Below are 18,535 nucleotides of genomic sequence, written 5' to 3'. Positions count from 1 at the left end.
CCATGGGTGGCCCCGCCCAATAACTTGCAGTCAGCTCATTTGCATATTTTCCTGGTGTTCTTGGCATGTCACTTACGACACTCCGGGAGTGCCGGGGGGTGGGGGCCATGATTTTGGGCACTGAGTTGTCCCCTTCAGTGCCTGATTAAGTATGAGAGAAGATTTCATCTGTGTGGCAGGTATAGCAAAATTGTAAACCTGTTCTTCGTCAATGCGGTAAAGATTTCAGTACAACTAGTACATGTTATTAGAGGTAAGAAACAGTGACTGCAACTGGAACTTTTTTGAAGGAAAACAAAGTTCATGTTTTGCAAAGACAAATCATTTAAGGTTCTGGTATTCATTTGGAATGCTTTGTACATGAGGTTATATCAGGTAAAATGCAATGTCTTCTCATAATAGTTGATCCGCAAGGACTTTAACATATGTGACCCCCAGCCTTTTCAAAATAAGGCTCAGGTTGCGTTGAAGAATTCTATCAAGCAATAAGTGAGGATAGGTTATTGAGAATTGCACTGTGAGTGCCCTTTGTTGGCCAGGAAACTACATCGATGATTTATAATGGCTTCATGTTATCCTGTGTCACCCAGGGGTCATGGGCATCTTAGCCTTAAATCTAGTCATTCTTTCTCTAAAACACTACAGACTAAGTAGTACAAAATAGGCAAATAACTTTCAGTGAGTGTGATGGGGGGCAGGGGTGGGGAGAGGGAGGTGGTGGTGGCCCAAGGAAATGAAGATTTACTAAAGATTGAACCACCTCATAATGTCATCTATGCAACCCCCTCCCCTGCTCAAAGTTTGGAGCTCAGGACTGATGTGTGATTGTGAATTCCTTTAAGGAGAAAGGTTATTTTTTGCTAACTGCGGGTAATTTGTCCTGTGTTTTGTATTTCACAGGTAATAATTCTAAAGTAATAAGTATTTGTTTCCATTTGTTTTTAGCATGGAGTACTGGTTTCGGGCCATGGACATTGATGGGGATGGGGTGCTCTCTATGTATGAGCTGGAGTACTTCTATGAAGAACAATGTGAACGGATGGAGGGAATGGGCATTGAGCCGTTGCCATTCCATGACCTCCTCTGTCAGATGCTGGATTTAGTGAAACCAGAATGTGAAGGTAAATAAATGTCGAAATACATGATGGGGTGATTCCACAATCCAGCACTTCCAACAGGGAGCAGCACTCTAAGGAAGTGCATCTCAAGAAATCACCAACACACAACCCTTTATTTTCTATTCATTAAAATTAATGGACAAAAATCACGGGCTGTGCGTACACAATTTCCAAGACGTGCTCTGTGCCAATGCCATTCTCTACTGGGAGTGCTGGATCGCAGAATCATCCCTTATGAGAACGGTAGCCTGGAAACGGTTATGAACAATTTGCATCTTTGTATCGTATTCCCCTCTCTCTGCTATTTTAAAATAAACAGGTTACTGCTTCTGTTAAAATAGCAGAAAGAGGAATTTGATATGAGTGCGTTAAGCGGTTGTAGATAACATCACTCACGGTAATTTTCGGGCTCATATTGTTTAGGACTTAAACAGTCAAAAGGTTAGCTCATTGGCCAAGGAGCTCAGAATATAAACGCCTTACAGCAGATAAATATTGTACTGTGTTCTGCTTCTTACCTTCAAGGAGGCTGTATTTCCCTTTCAGGGAGTTGTCAAACGTACTCAGCTTCTGGGATAGTGAGCTTGCTCTCAAAGCAACCGTTTGTTGATCACTGGGAAAGCTTATGCTGTGAAGATTCAATATCTCATGCAGTTACAAACATTTGCAGTTTTCATTTAATTTTTTTATAAACTATTCTACCAAGTTTGCCCGATGGCTCAGTTGGTAAACGCAGGCCTAGAAATTCGATGGTGTTGCGCCCATTTTTGGGGGGCTAAACAGGCACCTAAGCCTCCAATATGGTGGGTAGGTAGCACACACTCATTACGAGCTGGATGTGCGCCACCCGCCAGATTGTAATAGGCAACAAAATAGGCGTTTAAGGCCTGAAGCAGGCGTTAGGCCCTTAGCATATGCAAATAAGGGGCCTAACATCTGTTTGAGACCCCCTGTGTAAAATTGGGCTGCCCTGAATGCAGCCACCACTGGACCAGAACGATCCAGGTTCGATCCCCAGGATAGTTCTAAGTTCTATCCCTATCCCTGAGTTAAAAGTTAGTGAGAACAGGATTGGGCTCAGTTATGACACACCGCCTCCCCCGGGGTTCGCATTTACTGTTTGGACACTTAATGGCTGCTTCAATAAGGTACTGGAAGATGAGGATAGTCAGCACCTTCAAAAGAGATGGAGGGGAGGCAGACAACTTTTTTTTATTTGTTCTCGGGATTTGGGCAACGCTGTCAAGGACATTTATTGTCCATCCCTAGTCAACCACATAGTGTGGACTGGAGTCACATATACACCAGGCTGGGTCACAGGCTCCTTTCCCTGAAGGTCAGTGAACCAGTTGGATTCCGACAGCTTTCATAGTTTTTTTTTAAACCAGATTTATTGAATTCAGTTTCACAAATTACCATGGTGGGATTTGAACTCTGGGGTTGCTATTCCGGTACCATAACCATTACACTACCATACCAACTGGTGGTATGACAATCAGGAGGAATTTGTTTTTTTCAGCAGACACATTAAATGAATCATCGATCCCAATTTGCACAACTCCATTTATAAACACTCGGTAAAATGGCATTTTACCAGAATGATGGTGCCCCTCAAACATCACCATGGCCTGAAATGTTTAAAAGCCAAAGAGAATGGCATCACCCCAACATATGCTGAGTCGTTACCGATGTACCAGGGGCATAAACGTGTTTGTTAGCGCAAAACAGACTAATGAGAGGAGCTGCTAATTATGTTCTGAAAAGCACACATGTGATTTGCCTTAGTGATTCACTCAACTGTTGAGCACTCCCAATGGTCAGTTGATAAATGGACTGCCTGATGTGGGATTAAGCCATAAAGACCAGGAGGGCCTTGGGATTAACCACTGCTATCTGCTGTTAGTCGATTCAGCTGGGGTGGTAGTTTGGGCATTGCATTTCGTTTCAGCAATTCTGAGCTAGGGAGCAAAAAATCAAAGTGATTCCTGCTCCTGACCACTATCCAAAGACCAGCTGCTGTGGAGGTACATATGTGAACATTGGATGAGGATAAGATCAGGCTCAGCTGTGTTTGCTGTCTTAGTGCAATAGCCTACTGACATTTTCTGTCTGTGCTTACTTATGGAAAAGGACATTCTTCTGTTGAATCCTCCCACCACCCCACCCCAATACAAACACAGAAAATTCATATTTTCAGCCAACCTGATTTGTTGGCAACTTTATGTACAGCAGATTAAAAAACATGGCACCAAGATGGGACAGTGACAGAGAGTGCTTTGCCTGTGAAATGATATTTGTAGTTTTAGTCCTTGTCACTTATTTTTACTACTGTTCTTCATTCCAGGTAAAATAACCATGCGAGATCTAAAGAGGTGCAGAATGGCTCATATTTTTTATGACACCTGCTTCAACTTAGAGAAGTACCTGGACCATGAGCAGAGGGATCCATTTGCTGTGCAGAAGGTAATTGTAGAGGAGGCAGACAAGTAGTGTCATTTAACAGCACAGGAGCAGAAGCATTTATTTTAAGGTCAAGACAGAGGTAATGGGTTTGAGGGCCAGGTCTACCTCTGACCCGAATCTGCTAACCTCATGTGTCAGTTTCTGAATAAATTGCAAGGTGGAATGTCTTATAATATCAGAATATTATAATATCTTCATCTGGAGAAGGGAAGTGACACTATTACGGTACAGGTGTGTGTGGAGATGTGCTCTATCACAACCTGTTGGCAGTCAATATCTAGGCTCACCCATGAAAAATGGCCATTTACACAAGCACCAAAGGGCACCTGCCACCCTTAGAACCGTACCCTGGCATAAGCTAGGAAAGTAAAGAAATTGAAAGGTAAAAATAGAGGATACAAGAGTAACCACAACAGTAGAATATAACCCAATATTATATAGAACCTCCTATAACATACTCTGTTTACACAATGGATTAATTTTGTCCTTCAAAAACTGTTCAACAATTTGAGTGACTATTTTATGCGATTGAATCTGATGCTGTTTCTGCTGAGGAAGGTTTTTCTAATGCAGCCAATGGAGTGATCTCAAAGGGAGGAAAAAAAACTGCTCCACTAAATACACGAATGTAACACATTCAAACTGTTAGGGATATAAACTCACCTCGGGCGGTAACGCAAAATGGGCGGCATCGCATAGACCGCCCTGTATGCCTGGCCCCATATTCAGTTCCAATGCGTCCGTTTTGCAGTACCTGCCTCAGGCGAGTTTATACCACTAAGAGCCTAGTGTTCATTGATGTCTTTATCTTGCTAATTAAAGTGTACACGTTTCTTTTTCTAACTGAAAGTTTCCAAAATAAAGTTATTTAAAATTTTGAGCGGGATTAATATTTTAGTAACTTAGGGCTACTGGACTTGTGTGAATTTTGGGCCTTGTAAGTTTGGATAAGGAGTCAACCTTCCTTTTTAAATGTAAAAACAAAATCACAGAATGAAGTCACTGCATTTTCTTGAGTTGCTGACTGTGGTGTTTTGCGCCTTGTAGGATGTTGACAGTGATGGTCCGGAGCCTTCCGACTGGGACAAGTACGCAGCCGAAGAATATGAAATTTTGGTTGCTGAGGAATCAGCCAATGAGCAGTTACAGGAAGGGTAGGTGGCTGCAAAGTGGCATTAGTCATTCTATTTATACCACGCATGGTAAAAGGATTCCTCCGGAGCCTCAGTTCATTGTCTCTGGGTCTTCGATTGGACACATTTCCTGACCACAATGATTAAATGACAGAAAAACACTCTACGATCACCTTTTTAAATTCATTACAACATGTTCCAGGATAAAAAGACTAATAGTTGATTTATCAGTACTGGGCCAAATGGTCTTTGTGCTGTACGATTCTATGATTGGTCAATTCCCAATGAATGAATTCCCAATTCCCAATAATAGTGTCACTATGGACATGCAGCTGACCAGTTCAGTGGGAACAATTTTATGGCTGAGGGAAACTTTAGATTTTTCTGAATGTTTGGTAACTTTAGTACCTTCCAACAATGTACCAGCGGTAGAACCCCCAGAGATCTTTCAGGGCCCAGATGTTTAGTCCATTAAGTGGAAAATATTGTGGTATCAGTTGTTTTGTTTAAATGAGGACAGAAATTAGCCTGATTATCAATAAGACCTCATAGGATATCTACTTGTTCGGAGGACTCCTCATTTCGCTTAAGTGGAATATTACCTGAAGAAAAGAGAAATTAAGTTGTTTTTTTCAATGCTATATATAAATGATTGTTTTGATTGGCCAGGGAATGCGTTCACACAAGATTACTCAAGGTAGGACAGACATTGTGATCTACATGTCGTTCACTATCTACACAATCTATAGCGACACTAAAGCTAGTCTGTTAAAAAGATGTATTTTTGACTCCTTGAAGACTCAGTGAACTGCCTCTTCTGTAACTGATCTCTACAGGTCAAGAAGATCACAGGTTTGATCCTTGATTTGTGCTGAGGTGGCATTAGGGTCACCACAGTTGGCCTTGGCACCATTGGGCTTGGGAGGAGAAAGAACAGCAAGGGTTACCCTCCAGTGATTCTTGCTGGAAAGTGAGTTTGTGTGGACTTTGGGTGAGAAGAGGATTAGCCACGGTCAGATAGTTTGCTGACACTTACTGTTGGGGATCAAACATGGAGATTGTCCACTTGGACAAAGTAGTGAAGGCTGGCTGTGCCCAGGAGAGGAGGGGAGAAAATTAGACTGACAAAAATTCCATTGAGAAAAATCTTGACAGAGCAAAGTGGAGGTTATTGTCATCAGTGATTATTCAGGTCTTTCACATATATTCCAACCGTGCAGTTGTACCATAACTACTATATTTTAGGTGGACCGCTGGGAAGGATTAACCAGAAATGGCCCCACATGTTAAGACAACGATCTCCTGTATGAAAAATGCTTGTTTGGAACTGCTCAGAACAAGTTGGGCTTGGGGTGGGGGGGTCATGAATTATAGTGCACACAAGCAGATAAAATAGACTGATAACATAATGTCACCATTAAGTTCTCTAAAATGGTATTATCAGAACCAATCTCATGGCCTGTGCACTACCTGAACATTTGTAAACATGATGGTGCTTAAGGTAGCACTTTAATGGAGATTGACCTACCCTGCCCCAGTCCCCATCCTCTTCATAGCTCTGTCAACAGTAACGAGGAATTAAACTACAGTGTTTCTTTTACCTGAAACTTAGCCCAGTGTATATATTTATTTAACAAAAATAGCGCCACCTACTGTTAATTTAAGTTTTGTAGCTACTCACCAACAGTCATAATTGACAAATCCAGGGAAGCCAGTATAAAACAAAAACATTTTAATAACAGTCCCGTGGACTGATTTTCAGTTTGGGGATAGGAAGTAATAAAAAGATTGACATATGTTAATAATAAGGACTTTACAGATGGCATTTACTGCTGTGAAGAGAGGTATTAACGCAGGTTCATAGAGTGCTCCGACCTGTTGCTGAAATAGAGACATTGCTAAAACTGAGTCCCTACCTCAGTTGACTCTATTACTCAATCAGAAAAAGCAACAACACCTTGAATTATTTTCAACAGTGGCCATTATTTTCTATCCAGTTCTGCCCGGAGAGACTACCTCTTGGTGCAGATCTGTAAGTCTACCACAATCAGCACTGTAATTAGAGCCGTTTATAAACTCTCGAATGCAATTTTGTATATCTCAAACAGATGAGAGAACATGAAAAATTGTAAGACAACCTGTTGGACATCACATGTAGAATAGGAGAGAGAAAAAAATGATAAGGAGGAGTGGAGAGAAATAGAGTGGAGCACTGGAGAAGGCAAGGTTGTAGAATCATAGAATCTTACAGTACAGAGGGAGGCCATTCGGCCCATCAATGTGGCTTTCCCTCGGGAAGGTAGGATGATAAATATGTGTCAGTGCACAACTGAATTTTGTTTGAGTTCACCAAGAACTCCTTAAAAAATTATCACAGGGAAATGCAAAAGCTTCCCATTTTAGGCACCCAGTGTCAGCATCAAGCACTCCCAGGTCAGGTATAACACAGCAAGCTACAGTGTATGGCTCCCTTTATTCAGCACCAACAATATGTTGCAGCCACAACCTCAGCCCAGCACACAGATAAATTGACATTGCGGTTCAGATATCGTACAGGCCTATTCGAAGAGTTATGAATGCTGGATTTGTGGATCATTGCAATCATGTTTATATAAATTTGAATAAGATTTTGCATTTGCCAGTGACCTTTGTGTGTGTGGATGTCGGTTGAGGACAAGATCTTGCTTGGCTGCGATGCCCCTATGGCTGAATACCCTGCCAACACTCACTGTCTAGGGTCCCACATGAAGAATGGCTGCTTGGGTGAGGTACTGCATGATGGCTGATGCCCATGGATCTATACCCCAACAAGATTCAGCACCTGCCGGAAGGAAGAGAATTTTTCTTTTAAAAAAGCAAAATAGATTATAGCTCCAATTTTAACTCCCGGTGGGAGTCGTGCAAGCAGGAGCCGAGGCGGGCAGGACACCATCTGGCCCTCTGCAATGTGAGGCCCCAGGAGATTTTAACTCCCAGGCCTTATCTGTATGGGCCCAGTCAGTCTCCCGCCTGATCTGGCGGGAAGCAGTTACTGGTCAATGGGTCGGAGCAGGATTTCTGGCAGCAGGAGATCACCACCAGGGACCTAAAGGAACGGTCCTCAGCAGTCAAGTAAGTGCTTAAGGTGGGAGTTGGTAGGGCATCGCGGTGAGGAATGGAGGCCTGGGGCAGAGGAGTCCCAAGGTTTACTTGTGGGGCCCAGAGAAGCACTGCCCAGATTGTTTACCTTTCTGCGCCTCCTGGCCCCGAATCCACTTGCCACCAGGTTGGCATGGCAGCGAAGCCAACGCTGGCTTCCCCGCACAGACCTCGGGTTAAAACTGACTTCGTCAGAGCCCAAGCTGCATATTTGAAGAAGGACCCTGCTGACTTCTGGCAGTTGTCCCAGTCGCTTGCTGAAAACAGCAGGTTAAAATCGCACCCCACAGAAAGGCAGTGGGATTGGAGGTGGGGGGTAAATTGCTGTGGCCATTTTAACTGCCTGACCGCCCAGCTTCCGCCAGGCGGGCAGGGTTAAAATCGGCCCTTATTGATTTTGCGATGAATGGTAAAACAATCACAGTATTAAAAAGCAGCAGTATTTAGTTGGATTCTGGTACAATCTTTTGCTTCTTCCTTGCAGCTCATTTGAGGAAGACTACGAATCAGACGAACTATCCACTGCCCCAGAACTCAGCAACAAGATGGACAAGCTTGTCATTTCTGACCTTCCGACATAAATTCAAAGCTAGCTCAGCTGCTGGACAGTCAGGGTGACCAGTAGACACCAACTTTAAGGACTGACCACTGCCCGGTCAGACATGTAGAGAAAGGAAATTGTTTATATCTTTTTTGTTTGTTTTTTTTTGTTGAAGAGATTATGCTAGATTTTATATCAGAACAAAAGAAGTACATGCTTACTGTGTGCAATGGACTTTATTCGAAATCAGAAAATACTGTCTGTTTGTGCAATATGTCTTAAAATGCAGTGTTATGTATATGGATTTCTACTAGCTGCCCATTGCTGCGTTTGTCCCTGTTTAGTTATTGCTTGTTTTTCTTTCCTCTCTTTTTCTTGTTCACAATTCTGGGTCATTTTCTTTCCAGTATAAACCACCCTTTACTCAGTGCCTTATCAAGGCTTGGTAAAGTTCCTTTCCTCCTGTCAGTACTCACACGTTATTCCCGTTGTTTTTTTTATTTGATTTCACTATCCACAGACAGGCGTAGCCGAATGGGATGAGGAAACCTGAGTTAAAGGCACAGCTGGGTAAAATGAGGTGCTGGTTGCCTAGAAGAGCCAACAACAGCAACAATTTGCATTTATATAGCGCCTTTAACATAGTAAAACATCCCCAAGACACTTGCTCCACAGCTCCAGGACGGAATGTACTAAATCCCATCCAAATCAGACCGGCGTGAGCTGTGACATGAAAGGCCTAAAGGAGATAGCTTATTTCCATTTTCCGTACATATACTGTATTTTCTAGTTTATGGGAGTATCCAGAAATTGGAAAATGCATCTTTCCTGTAAGCCATAAAATGGCTTGCACCGGCCCAGTTCAACTCTGATCACAAGCACCCCAAGAGACCTTTCTGAGCCTGCATCTTGGACCCTCGTGGGTGCCTGCATTCAATACTGCTTTCATGTGGTTTGGATGCAAATTAAATAATATTTTCTATTTTGAGAAGTTCCCTTTTGCCAACCATGTAATTACATTTGATTTCCCGGCAATATATTAAAAGCAACAGTGGCCCAGGTCAGTGCCAAATACATAATTTCATGCTGGAGGCGCAAAATGCAAAAAAGTAATGGATGTCATATTTCCAGCATTCCGTGGCACCAACAATCAGCTTCAGTCATCAGTAAAGTCTGTAATTATTACCTTCATGCAATTGGTCTTAAAAATTATTTGAAATCTACCCTTCACCCACCCTTACAAAAAACTGTTTGGTTATTTAACAGGACTCTTACCCCTTCAGAGACCAAAGTCCTCAAATTGTATAAAAATTTTTTTTTTTAAATTCCCGGCCATAGAATGCAGAAATTTAATTTAGCACCAGCATGAAAACATAAAATTGCCTTCCGTTTCTGAATGTTAAAGGAAATTTGTAAACAAAGCAATTTCGAGGATACCAATATTAAATAGTTAATATTGTAGCCTTGAGTCAATTGATGCCACTAATTTATTTTTTATCAGGTTACTAATATTAAATATTTAATACAGGGAATCGTATAGTAATCTTTCAATCAATGCAATTCACCTTTATTCCGACCTCTACATTTTGATAACATCAACTAAGCTATCATAACCTTCTTTACAGGCTCATTTAGAAATGTTGTGTAATGTCTAGTTAGTTCTCTGTTTCACTCATGAGGTTGCTACTTCTGAACTTTGGCATTTTTCCACTTGAAATATCCACCTCATATTGAGCCGTTGAGTCTGCACTTTTGATGCACTCCCAATTGCGGCTACTTTGGGGATCCACTCTTTCACTGAAGATCCAGTTCAAAGTGCTCACAGCTCCCTGCAGTCTCAGAATTTCTCAACTTTAACGGAATTTTTTTTGGTACCGCACACTGGAGATCACATTTTACCTAAAGCCCATGACATACTCCAGCATAGGGCATCTCTGTTTCAATAAATGACAATGAAGAAAGAAGCAACTTGAGATCACAGTACTAAATGGAGAAAGATGTTTTGATTTTTAAGTGGTGTTTTCACAGTATAGAAGCAAGGAAATAAACACTGATTGAAGGCTATGGTGCTATATTAGATATTAATTAATTGTTAGATATTAATTTTTTCCTGCCGTGTATCAAAACTATAGTGGAATGAAGAGACACCTACAGTTAGGAGGTCTACATTTTTAAAAAATACATCAATCAGTATGAAATAATAGAACTATCTTGATGCTATGTCCAATTTGTAAATTTTTAAATATAAATTTCTACTTGCCTCTTGTTCTCCCTATCTACCTCCCACCATCAATATCTACACTAGATACCTGAATTGCTTTACCTGCTTCTTGATGCTGTCAATAAAAGAACTGAAAATGCTGGAAGTATCTGTAAAGGGAAAAGACAGGTTAACATTCTGGGTATATTTCAACTGTATATTTCCAGCATTTTCTGTTTTTTGTTTCAAATTTGATGCTATTAAGCAGTTGACCTGTAATTCAACCCATTAACTTCCTATTTGTGATTGGAGTACCTAATGTTTCTTCCCCACCCATCTATTATTTTTTAACTAAAGACTTCCTTATCTTTCAGCTTTGAGTACTATTCATACTTATCCTTGATTAACCCAGCAGAAACCTCTCCATTTTACCTTCCCTCTGCCTGAACATGAATATCATTCAGGACTATTTTCTATTGTGACTACAGTGCTCTCATATTGTTGCTGTCTAGATGTTATGTCTGTTCTGAATATGTGAAAAGTTCTGTACCCACAGGGGATCATTCAAAGCATAACAGTTATGCTAATTGTAACTTATAGGTAGATTTCCAATGATTTAATTGGAAATGAAAATTGGGCAGTTTCTATAACGGGCGGCCGATCCGCAGCGCCAATTTTATGCTTAGGCGGCAAGTTGAAAATCTACCGCATAATATTTATTTTGCTGCCTCTTTTTAAAAAAAAACCCTTCCCTCATCACAAAATATGTAAACCCCAGAGAGATTGCATTACAAACATGGCGACTAATATAGTATTTTGAGATGACGACTAATACAACATTTTTAGAATTATCCACGATACAATGTACTTTTTTATCAAAAGGTCCTGCCTGAATAGGAGAACAAAAGAAGTTAACATCAGGAATAACTCTCTTTCCCCTCCCCCCACACACACAATCTTATATGATTAGCATCCATGTTTTCTCCAGAAGTTATATGAAAACTACAACAGTGCATCAAAGGTGGAATCAAGAGCTTTTCTTTGCCCTGAAATTTGTTTTATCCAGGCCTGCCAGTAGACTTGATGCCAATGTAACCACAGGCTACAAGATCTAATTATTTTTTGCCTGTGTATCCATCAATTGAAATGAAGTATTGCACAGTTCTGTAGTGGAACATATATCTCACTTTGCATCCATGGATCAAGTACTAAAACCCAATCTCAAAAGAGCAACTCTTGTATTGCACAATATGTCATCTCCACTTCCCACACAGTCTGCTTTTATACTATATGTTGCCAAAATTTGTGCATGTTGTATAAAGAAAAGGGCATTTTGTGATATGAGATTCTGTTTGCTTTGTGCTGAAGCAAGAATGTCCACACACATTTTAGTTAGAGGGGCTGGCTTATGTCTCCTGTGAGACCCTTCAGTTTGTGTATAAATAGGAGGATGTGATTGCTGCATCTGCCAGATAACAAAAAAAAGTTTGTGCCGCAGCAGATTTAGTTTCTGTTGCAGCTGACAGGCGAGCACATCATCAGGGTTTTCCACACAGGCTATTTCAGGAATTCAGCCCACCTGAAATCTCCCTGAGGAACCCCTTTGAGGTTAATTCATGCCACCTGTTGGGTTGGATTTTAACCCAGGTTGCAGAAGTAAAAGGCCCCTTTCCAGTTAGATGTAAATATTTGTTCTGTATACATAGTTTTTTATTTAAATGTTTTTTCTATATCTATTACCCAGGTAGGACTGGGAGATTGAAGGGAGGGGGGGGGGGCTACAAATAGAATTTAATCCAGTAAGTCTTTGCTGTTTGTGTGGCCCAACTTAATGTTTCAGCTAGCAAGACTTTTCTTCCAAGTATTGGCAATAAATGGGAATTTCTGTTCAGACTATGATGTAAAAGCCTAACTAGCTGCCAAAGTATGATGCCAACATTAACGTTTTGTGGATTACTTTCAGGCTGTAGTAAATAGCAATATTTGTAGCATTATTACTGCAATTCAGAATTGTTGAGAGCAATATGATAGACTGTTGCACAAAGGTTACAGTGGGATTATACACACATATTTTAGTTGAAGCCCACAGATATTCTGCTCAACTTCCAGAAATTATTCCAATTCCAGTAATTCCAATCAGGTATCAATATATGGGGTGGGGTGTAATTTTATATATGTGTATATCTCATGTACTGTGCATTGGAATGTTTTGGAATTCAAAAAAAACTCAATTTCTTTTGTTAAAAAATGCTATGTTCATTTTTTCTTGTATGTTACAGTTTGGTAAAATGTATTTCTAGGTACAGTAATTGTACAAAGAAGAAAAACCCTGATAATCTCAGTTGCAGAACAGATCCCCTATCAAACCAAATTTGGCAATATGTCAAAATAACCTGATCATGAAGGGGAAGAGGAACATAGCAAGCAGTGGTTCACTGAAAAATAAGCCCTTGAGTAACATTGTACCATGCGGTCCAAAGTGCAGAGATTTGGGTTATTTTTTAACAAATGCTTTGAAAAATATAAAATCACTGGCACTTTAATTCTTGCTGATTCAATGACATCCATTGGTGCCTCACACCTGCTCTCCCCTTGAGCTTGGGAGCCACATGCAAATATATTCTCAGAGGTTGAAAGCTCTGATTTATATCAAGTACTGCACATGATATGGTGGTTCACTGCATCTGAAGCTGAGGCCAGGGTTGAATACTGGATCCAGGATAGATGATTATTCTGGGTTTGCTTGTTGGCCTTTGGAGATTATGGAGTATTTACGTAGAGATTAAATGGGATTAATAATGTAGATCATTTATGGTCTATGGTAGGAATGGGCTTGATGGGCTGAAAAACCCTTTATTTTTGTTGTAGTACCCCAGGTTTTTGTGTTTATTTCCAAATACATGGACAGGACTAACTTACTGCACGTAAACCTCTACTCCTTGTCTCACACTTGCAGTACGAACTGTGAACATGGTATGTTCCAAATTCTACTTTTCTTAAACAATATTGACTTGCAAGCCAAGAAATTCCAACTTGTGAAACCCACAATTGCATTTGAAGACTCCAAGATGGTGGTAGAATTTGACTCTGGTCCTGAAATGATCCTGTGGGATACCAGTATGCGAAAGCTTAATGCTGTGGAATGAACTTCCTCACTCCACTATCTTAGAATTTTTTTAATAAGTAGGTTAATGCCTCTGCTAAAACAGCAGAGAGAGGAGTTTCAGACAACTGCATTAAGCACTCATACTGGGTAATTTCAGGGCCTCTGATTTTTAAATAAAGAATAATGGATTTTTGGGAGTGATTACAATACAGTAATCTGGTCAGGAGGAATCATTTGGAATCAAAAGCATCCAAAGCAAAGCTTGTGTGGTTTATATGTTATCTGAATCCTAAAATGTGATTACAACTTTAAAATCAGGGAGTCTGTTTCTTTTAGAATATGTACTGTAAACATAATAGGTGTTTTTATTCAGCTTTTTATTTTGGCTGAGAGCAGCTTGCAGTGGAGAAGCCAATGACCAGTGCACTCCATATAGTTGATGGATGATGATACCTAGACTGAAGAATAAATGATTGTGACATAATCACAGCGGGTTTATTGAGATAAAAGTACTTAATTACCAGAGAGATGGAGTGATGCACTGGGTTAGTATACTGCACATTCACCTCTAAGACTTGGGTTCAAATTGAACCAAGACTGATAGGATGAAAACCTCCTCTAAATACCAGCTGTATAGGTCCTATTTCAAATAATCTTGGGCATTTTTTAATGGGTTGTAATCTACAGCACAAACTCTCCACAAATTGGCAATCCTGGTCATAAAGATGTCTGGGAAATGGAAGAATTCATGTTTCTGTTCCAAGGTTGGTGGTCAAGGCATATTGTTGGGACAAAGTAGAAGAAACTACTGTGTATTTTGCCTAGAGTACCAGAAGTGGAAAAGTCTGCCGTTTTCCAGCATTGGGATGCCTTTTGTCCATAAGCACAAAATCTCATCAAAATTACTTTTTTAAAGAGATTATCAGGAAATAATATAGCCACTGTATATATAAGATTGGAGGCATTGGTGCAAAAAATGCTGTTATTATAAAATTGTGGTATACTATTGGCTTGGCAATGTTGAGACAACTACTGCACTTTGGTAACAATGAAAAAATACTTCCTCAGTATTAGGTGTAGCAAAATCAAACACATTTACGATTTTGCTATCCCTATCAAATAAAGTAAATCTCTCCTCCATGTAGGCAGTACTGAGTTGTTCGCCATTATTACATTTGCCTTTCATGACTAGACATTGCACCATGGCCTACCAAACACTCAAGATGAATGAACCAGTAAAATTATACTAAAAAATGATTATTTGAAGGAACCTAGAAATAACTTTTTTGTTCAAAAGTCACCAGATCCAGTATTATATTGCATGAAGTTGTAGATTGAGAAGCATTGCATAGCAAAATGAGAGAAACAATTCAGTATCTTGCACAAAAGGGATGATTTGTTTTGTTCTATTACCCAGAATATAGAAACACAAAAGTTTAAGCACTGGTCTGTGTACAGTGAGTGGTGGTCGACCTCCTTGGATGCCATCAGATGGTGTTTCACCTTTGTTCCAATGTCACTTATTAAAAACTGTCAGCAAGCAGTGTGAAAACTTTCAATTAGATCCCAAATCAAATGGTCTTAAAATAAATAAAATGTGTAATATAACCTTTATAAAGTTGTGAAAAATCCTCAAATATGAGTGTGATAATCATGTTATTCAGGAGGTGTCTTTTAAAATTGTCAACATTGTGACTGAGAATTTAGCACATGATATCACAGATGGAATGTGCAGATATTTTTCCATGGATAAGTAACAATGAAAATTAGTGCTGTTTTATGTGTGCTTAATTAAAATTAACAAAATAGATTTTTTTTTCTCTCATCCCCAGTCAGGTGGAGTAACCAGCAGCCCATGCAGGATATGAACCTACACTAGCACATTGAAAGTTTGCTAGTTATTTGACCCAATATCCTTTATGGATAGGGAATGAATATTTTACCTTTGGACTAGGATCTTGAAAAGAATGGCTATAGCATAATTACCAAATTATTTAAACATGCTTTTTTTTCTGGCCTCAGTTAAGCAAAACTGTTTCCCCTGAAGATATGTCATTTGAACTCTGCATAGCAATAAATTGTGCCTTCCTGAACCCACTTGTCCTGGGGGTTTAATTTTATCCCTCCCCAATTTAAAGAGGCCAGGAGCAGCAATCACAATATTTCACCAAAGCAGCAAAAGGAGATTTACAACACCTAACACAACTTATTTCCTTTTTCATTACCAATTATGTAACACCTTGAACTGGCAGCTTGCTAAATTAGGGCTTGGATAATAGTTTCTAAAGTAGAGGCATTTAGGAGTTTTGATTACATTAACACTGGTAGTGATGTGGGGCTGTACTGAGTTCAATGAATCCAAACTATAAACAGTTAGCTGGAATAAGATTACATCCTACAACTCCTCTATTTGTCACAGGAGCTTTTCCCAGATCCTTATTTTACTTCCAATGTACAATGAAAATTCCAAGAGGAAGACCAACTTTGTTTGTAACTTCAGACAATGTATCTTATAATTTCACAAAATTCATGTTTTTTCAGACCATAACCAGGATGTTCATATTTTGAAATAGGAGGAAAGCCACATAGCCAAATATGAAATTTATTAACTGAGATTCATATTCAGTCACTTTTAAAAAAAGGTACCACTTTGCACTGAATAGAAATTTCCCCCTTTAGCATCTAGCTCTTTGTTTCTTGTTTGCTCCCACTGATTTGCATCATTAGTCAGTTCAGACCGTACCTCTCAACTGTCTCATTTTAAGTGGGACGTTCCAACGTTAGAGTGTTTCTGAAGAAAGCAGCAGTGGCATGAGAGACACCCGGGCTGACAAAATCGCCCAACTTGGTGGGTCTAAAAAAAATACCATGGTCCCACTGCCAGCCAATTCTGCCCTTTCAACACACTGCAGTTTGAGAGATATGGTTCAAACTAATTTGAAAGCCTACAATCTATTATTTTTTCTCATACAGTCTGTGAAGCTCTGTCAAATGTACAAAAATGGCACAACATTTCTGCGACTGCCATTTACTTTCTTGTTCAACACTAAATATTTTTTGAAACTGTGCCTTATTTATAACTTTAATGATCTAGATTATTAATGTACACATTTGTGTAGAGGAACTTGGTTATCTCTGTAAGTAATGTAAAAAATTGTCAGCCAAAAAGTGTGAAATTTGTTTTGTCCATTCTTTGTGATTTGCCAATATAGAAACCTCAGCATTAGAATATCTGTAAATTTAAACACTACCTTCTTATAGGGTTTTCCTTTTTTAAAAAAAAAGCAAAGGAAAGTGACTTAAGAGTTTGAGATCGAGATCAATATTCATTTTATTCTTGATGATAAACTGGACAGATTTATATATTAAATATGAAAAGCTCCAGCGTAGTCGAGTAACACTTTTTCCAGTGTGGGTTATTTATAGTAATAGGTCTTCTGTTTTTTATTGTTAAAAACACACTTGTTATTCAGATATGACACAATCTGTACCAAATGACTGAAGACTTCAGATGAAGAACTACCATTTTTATCCCCACATTAATTCTAGCTCTATGCAAACACATCTGGGATATCTATGAAAAGTGTGAGCTACTGTATAGCAACTCGAAAACTGCTCAAAGTTTTTTTTTAAAAAGTATTGTAACTGTTAATGCTAAAATAGAAATGTTCTAAATGAAAGCTGTGTTTGTTGTTATGATGTGCTTATTTGGTTGCTGAAAATAATCAAGTGGTGTGAAATATGCTGGTTGCTTGTGTTAGCATGGCTTTACATTCGCTGAATTTTCTTTGGAATTTTGAAATTAAATAAAGATTTTTAAAGAGGTTACAAGTTTTTCTTTGAACGTGTACTGTTTTTTTTCTAATTTTCCCACCTCATCTCCCAGGTTTTGGCATTCAACTGCCAGAGGCATCACAGGCAAGCTAACTCCTACCTTCACACAAACACTTTACAACAGAAGTCACTGAGTAGTGATGAGACTAGGAACCTTGGCCGATTTCCCCTTCCCTGGCCTGAAGCACTGATTCCAATTGTAGCAATCCCACCAGTGCCCTAGACAAGATCAGCTAAATCAAATCTGGGATCTGGTCTGTATGGCTGAGTATAACACTGGACAGTGCATTTACCCACCGAACCCTTGAGTAGCTCCTGAGTTTTGTTATTAACTGTAATGTAATTATCCTAACTTCATCCATGGAAGAGGTGTTTCTAGACTCCAAAAATCATTTCTTAGGTTCAGTTTACTTGCATCAGTTTTAACCACATTCCCCAGGTCAATAAGCTTGCTGGATCATATTATGGTGCAACCTAACTCTAAGTTGTTTTACGGTGTGTCTGAATCCAAAGGGAATTCAAATCAGGTCATTTTGAACCTCGTGGTATACTGAAGCTTGTTGATGTAATAATTGTGTCAATTCCATCGATACCAGTGTGGCTTTTTTTTATTTCAATCCAGGATAAGAATCTATCTTGTTAAAGTATTTTCTCACCTTGCACTTTCTTCAATCTCTGCATCCCATGCACCACCATCCTTAGTAAGAAAATGAGGAGGTGTTTTTTTCTCCAATCACACTCTGAAGCTGGTTTCCAAGGTTTGTACTAAAGCAGCCCTGACAGTAGAGACTGGCTCTTATTTTTCTCTCCGATAAGGAAACACCTGGCCTCAACTCAGTACTGAGCCATTGCAACAAGAATGAGATCAGGAATTCAGAGTGTGAACGATCGCAGGCAGAAATCCATTCTGACTTCTTGGGCCCGATTTTAGCATCGGGTTTCGTGTGTGTTCTCGGCGGGGGGGGGCCTCGATAATCGCAATCCCCAGGTGCGGGACCGGAA

The 18,535-nt window shown here is 39.7% G+C and overlaps 1 protein-coding gene across 4 annotated transcripts in view; it reads left to right on the top strand.

Moving 5' to 3' along the window:
- Positions 1-17,533, top strand: part of ppp2r3a (protein phosphatase 2, regulatory subunit B'', alpha) — a 292,006-nt gene extending 274,473 nt beyond the window's left edge. For all 4 annotated transcript variants that reach the window (XM_067995503.1, XM_067995504.1, XM_067995505.1 and 1 more), the window contains 4 exons: positions 946-1,121; positions 3,463-3,581; positions 4,629-4,735; positions 8,337-17,533. In XM_067995503.1, coding sequence (XP_067851604.1) covers positions 946-1,121; positions 3,463-3,581; positions 4,629-4,735; positions 8,337-8,433 — 499 coding nt within the window. In that variant the 3' untranslated portion in view covers positions 8,434-17,533. The remainder of the gene's footprint in view (positions 1-945; positions 1,122-3,462; positions 3,582-4,628; positions 4,736-8,336) is intronic.
- Positions 17,534-18,535: the final 1,002 nt, after the last annotated feature.

This window comes from Heptranchias perlo, chromosome 13 (assembly GCF_035084215.1).
Source record: "Heptranchias perlo isolate sHepPer1 chromosome 13, sHepPer1.hap1, whole genome shotgun sequence".
NCBI lineage: Eukaryota > Metazoa > Chordata > Chondrichthyes > Hexanchiformes > Hexanchidae > Heptranchias > Heptranchias perlo.
Note: the sequence above shows the minus strand (reverse complement) of the source record. Positions and strands in the feature narration are given on the sequence as shown.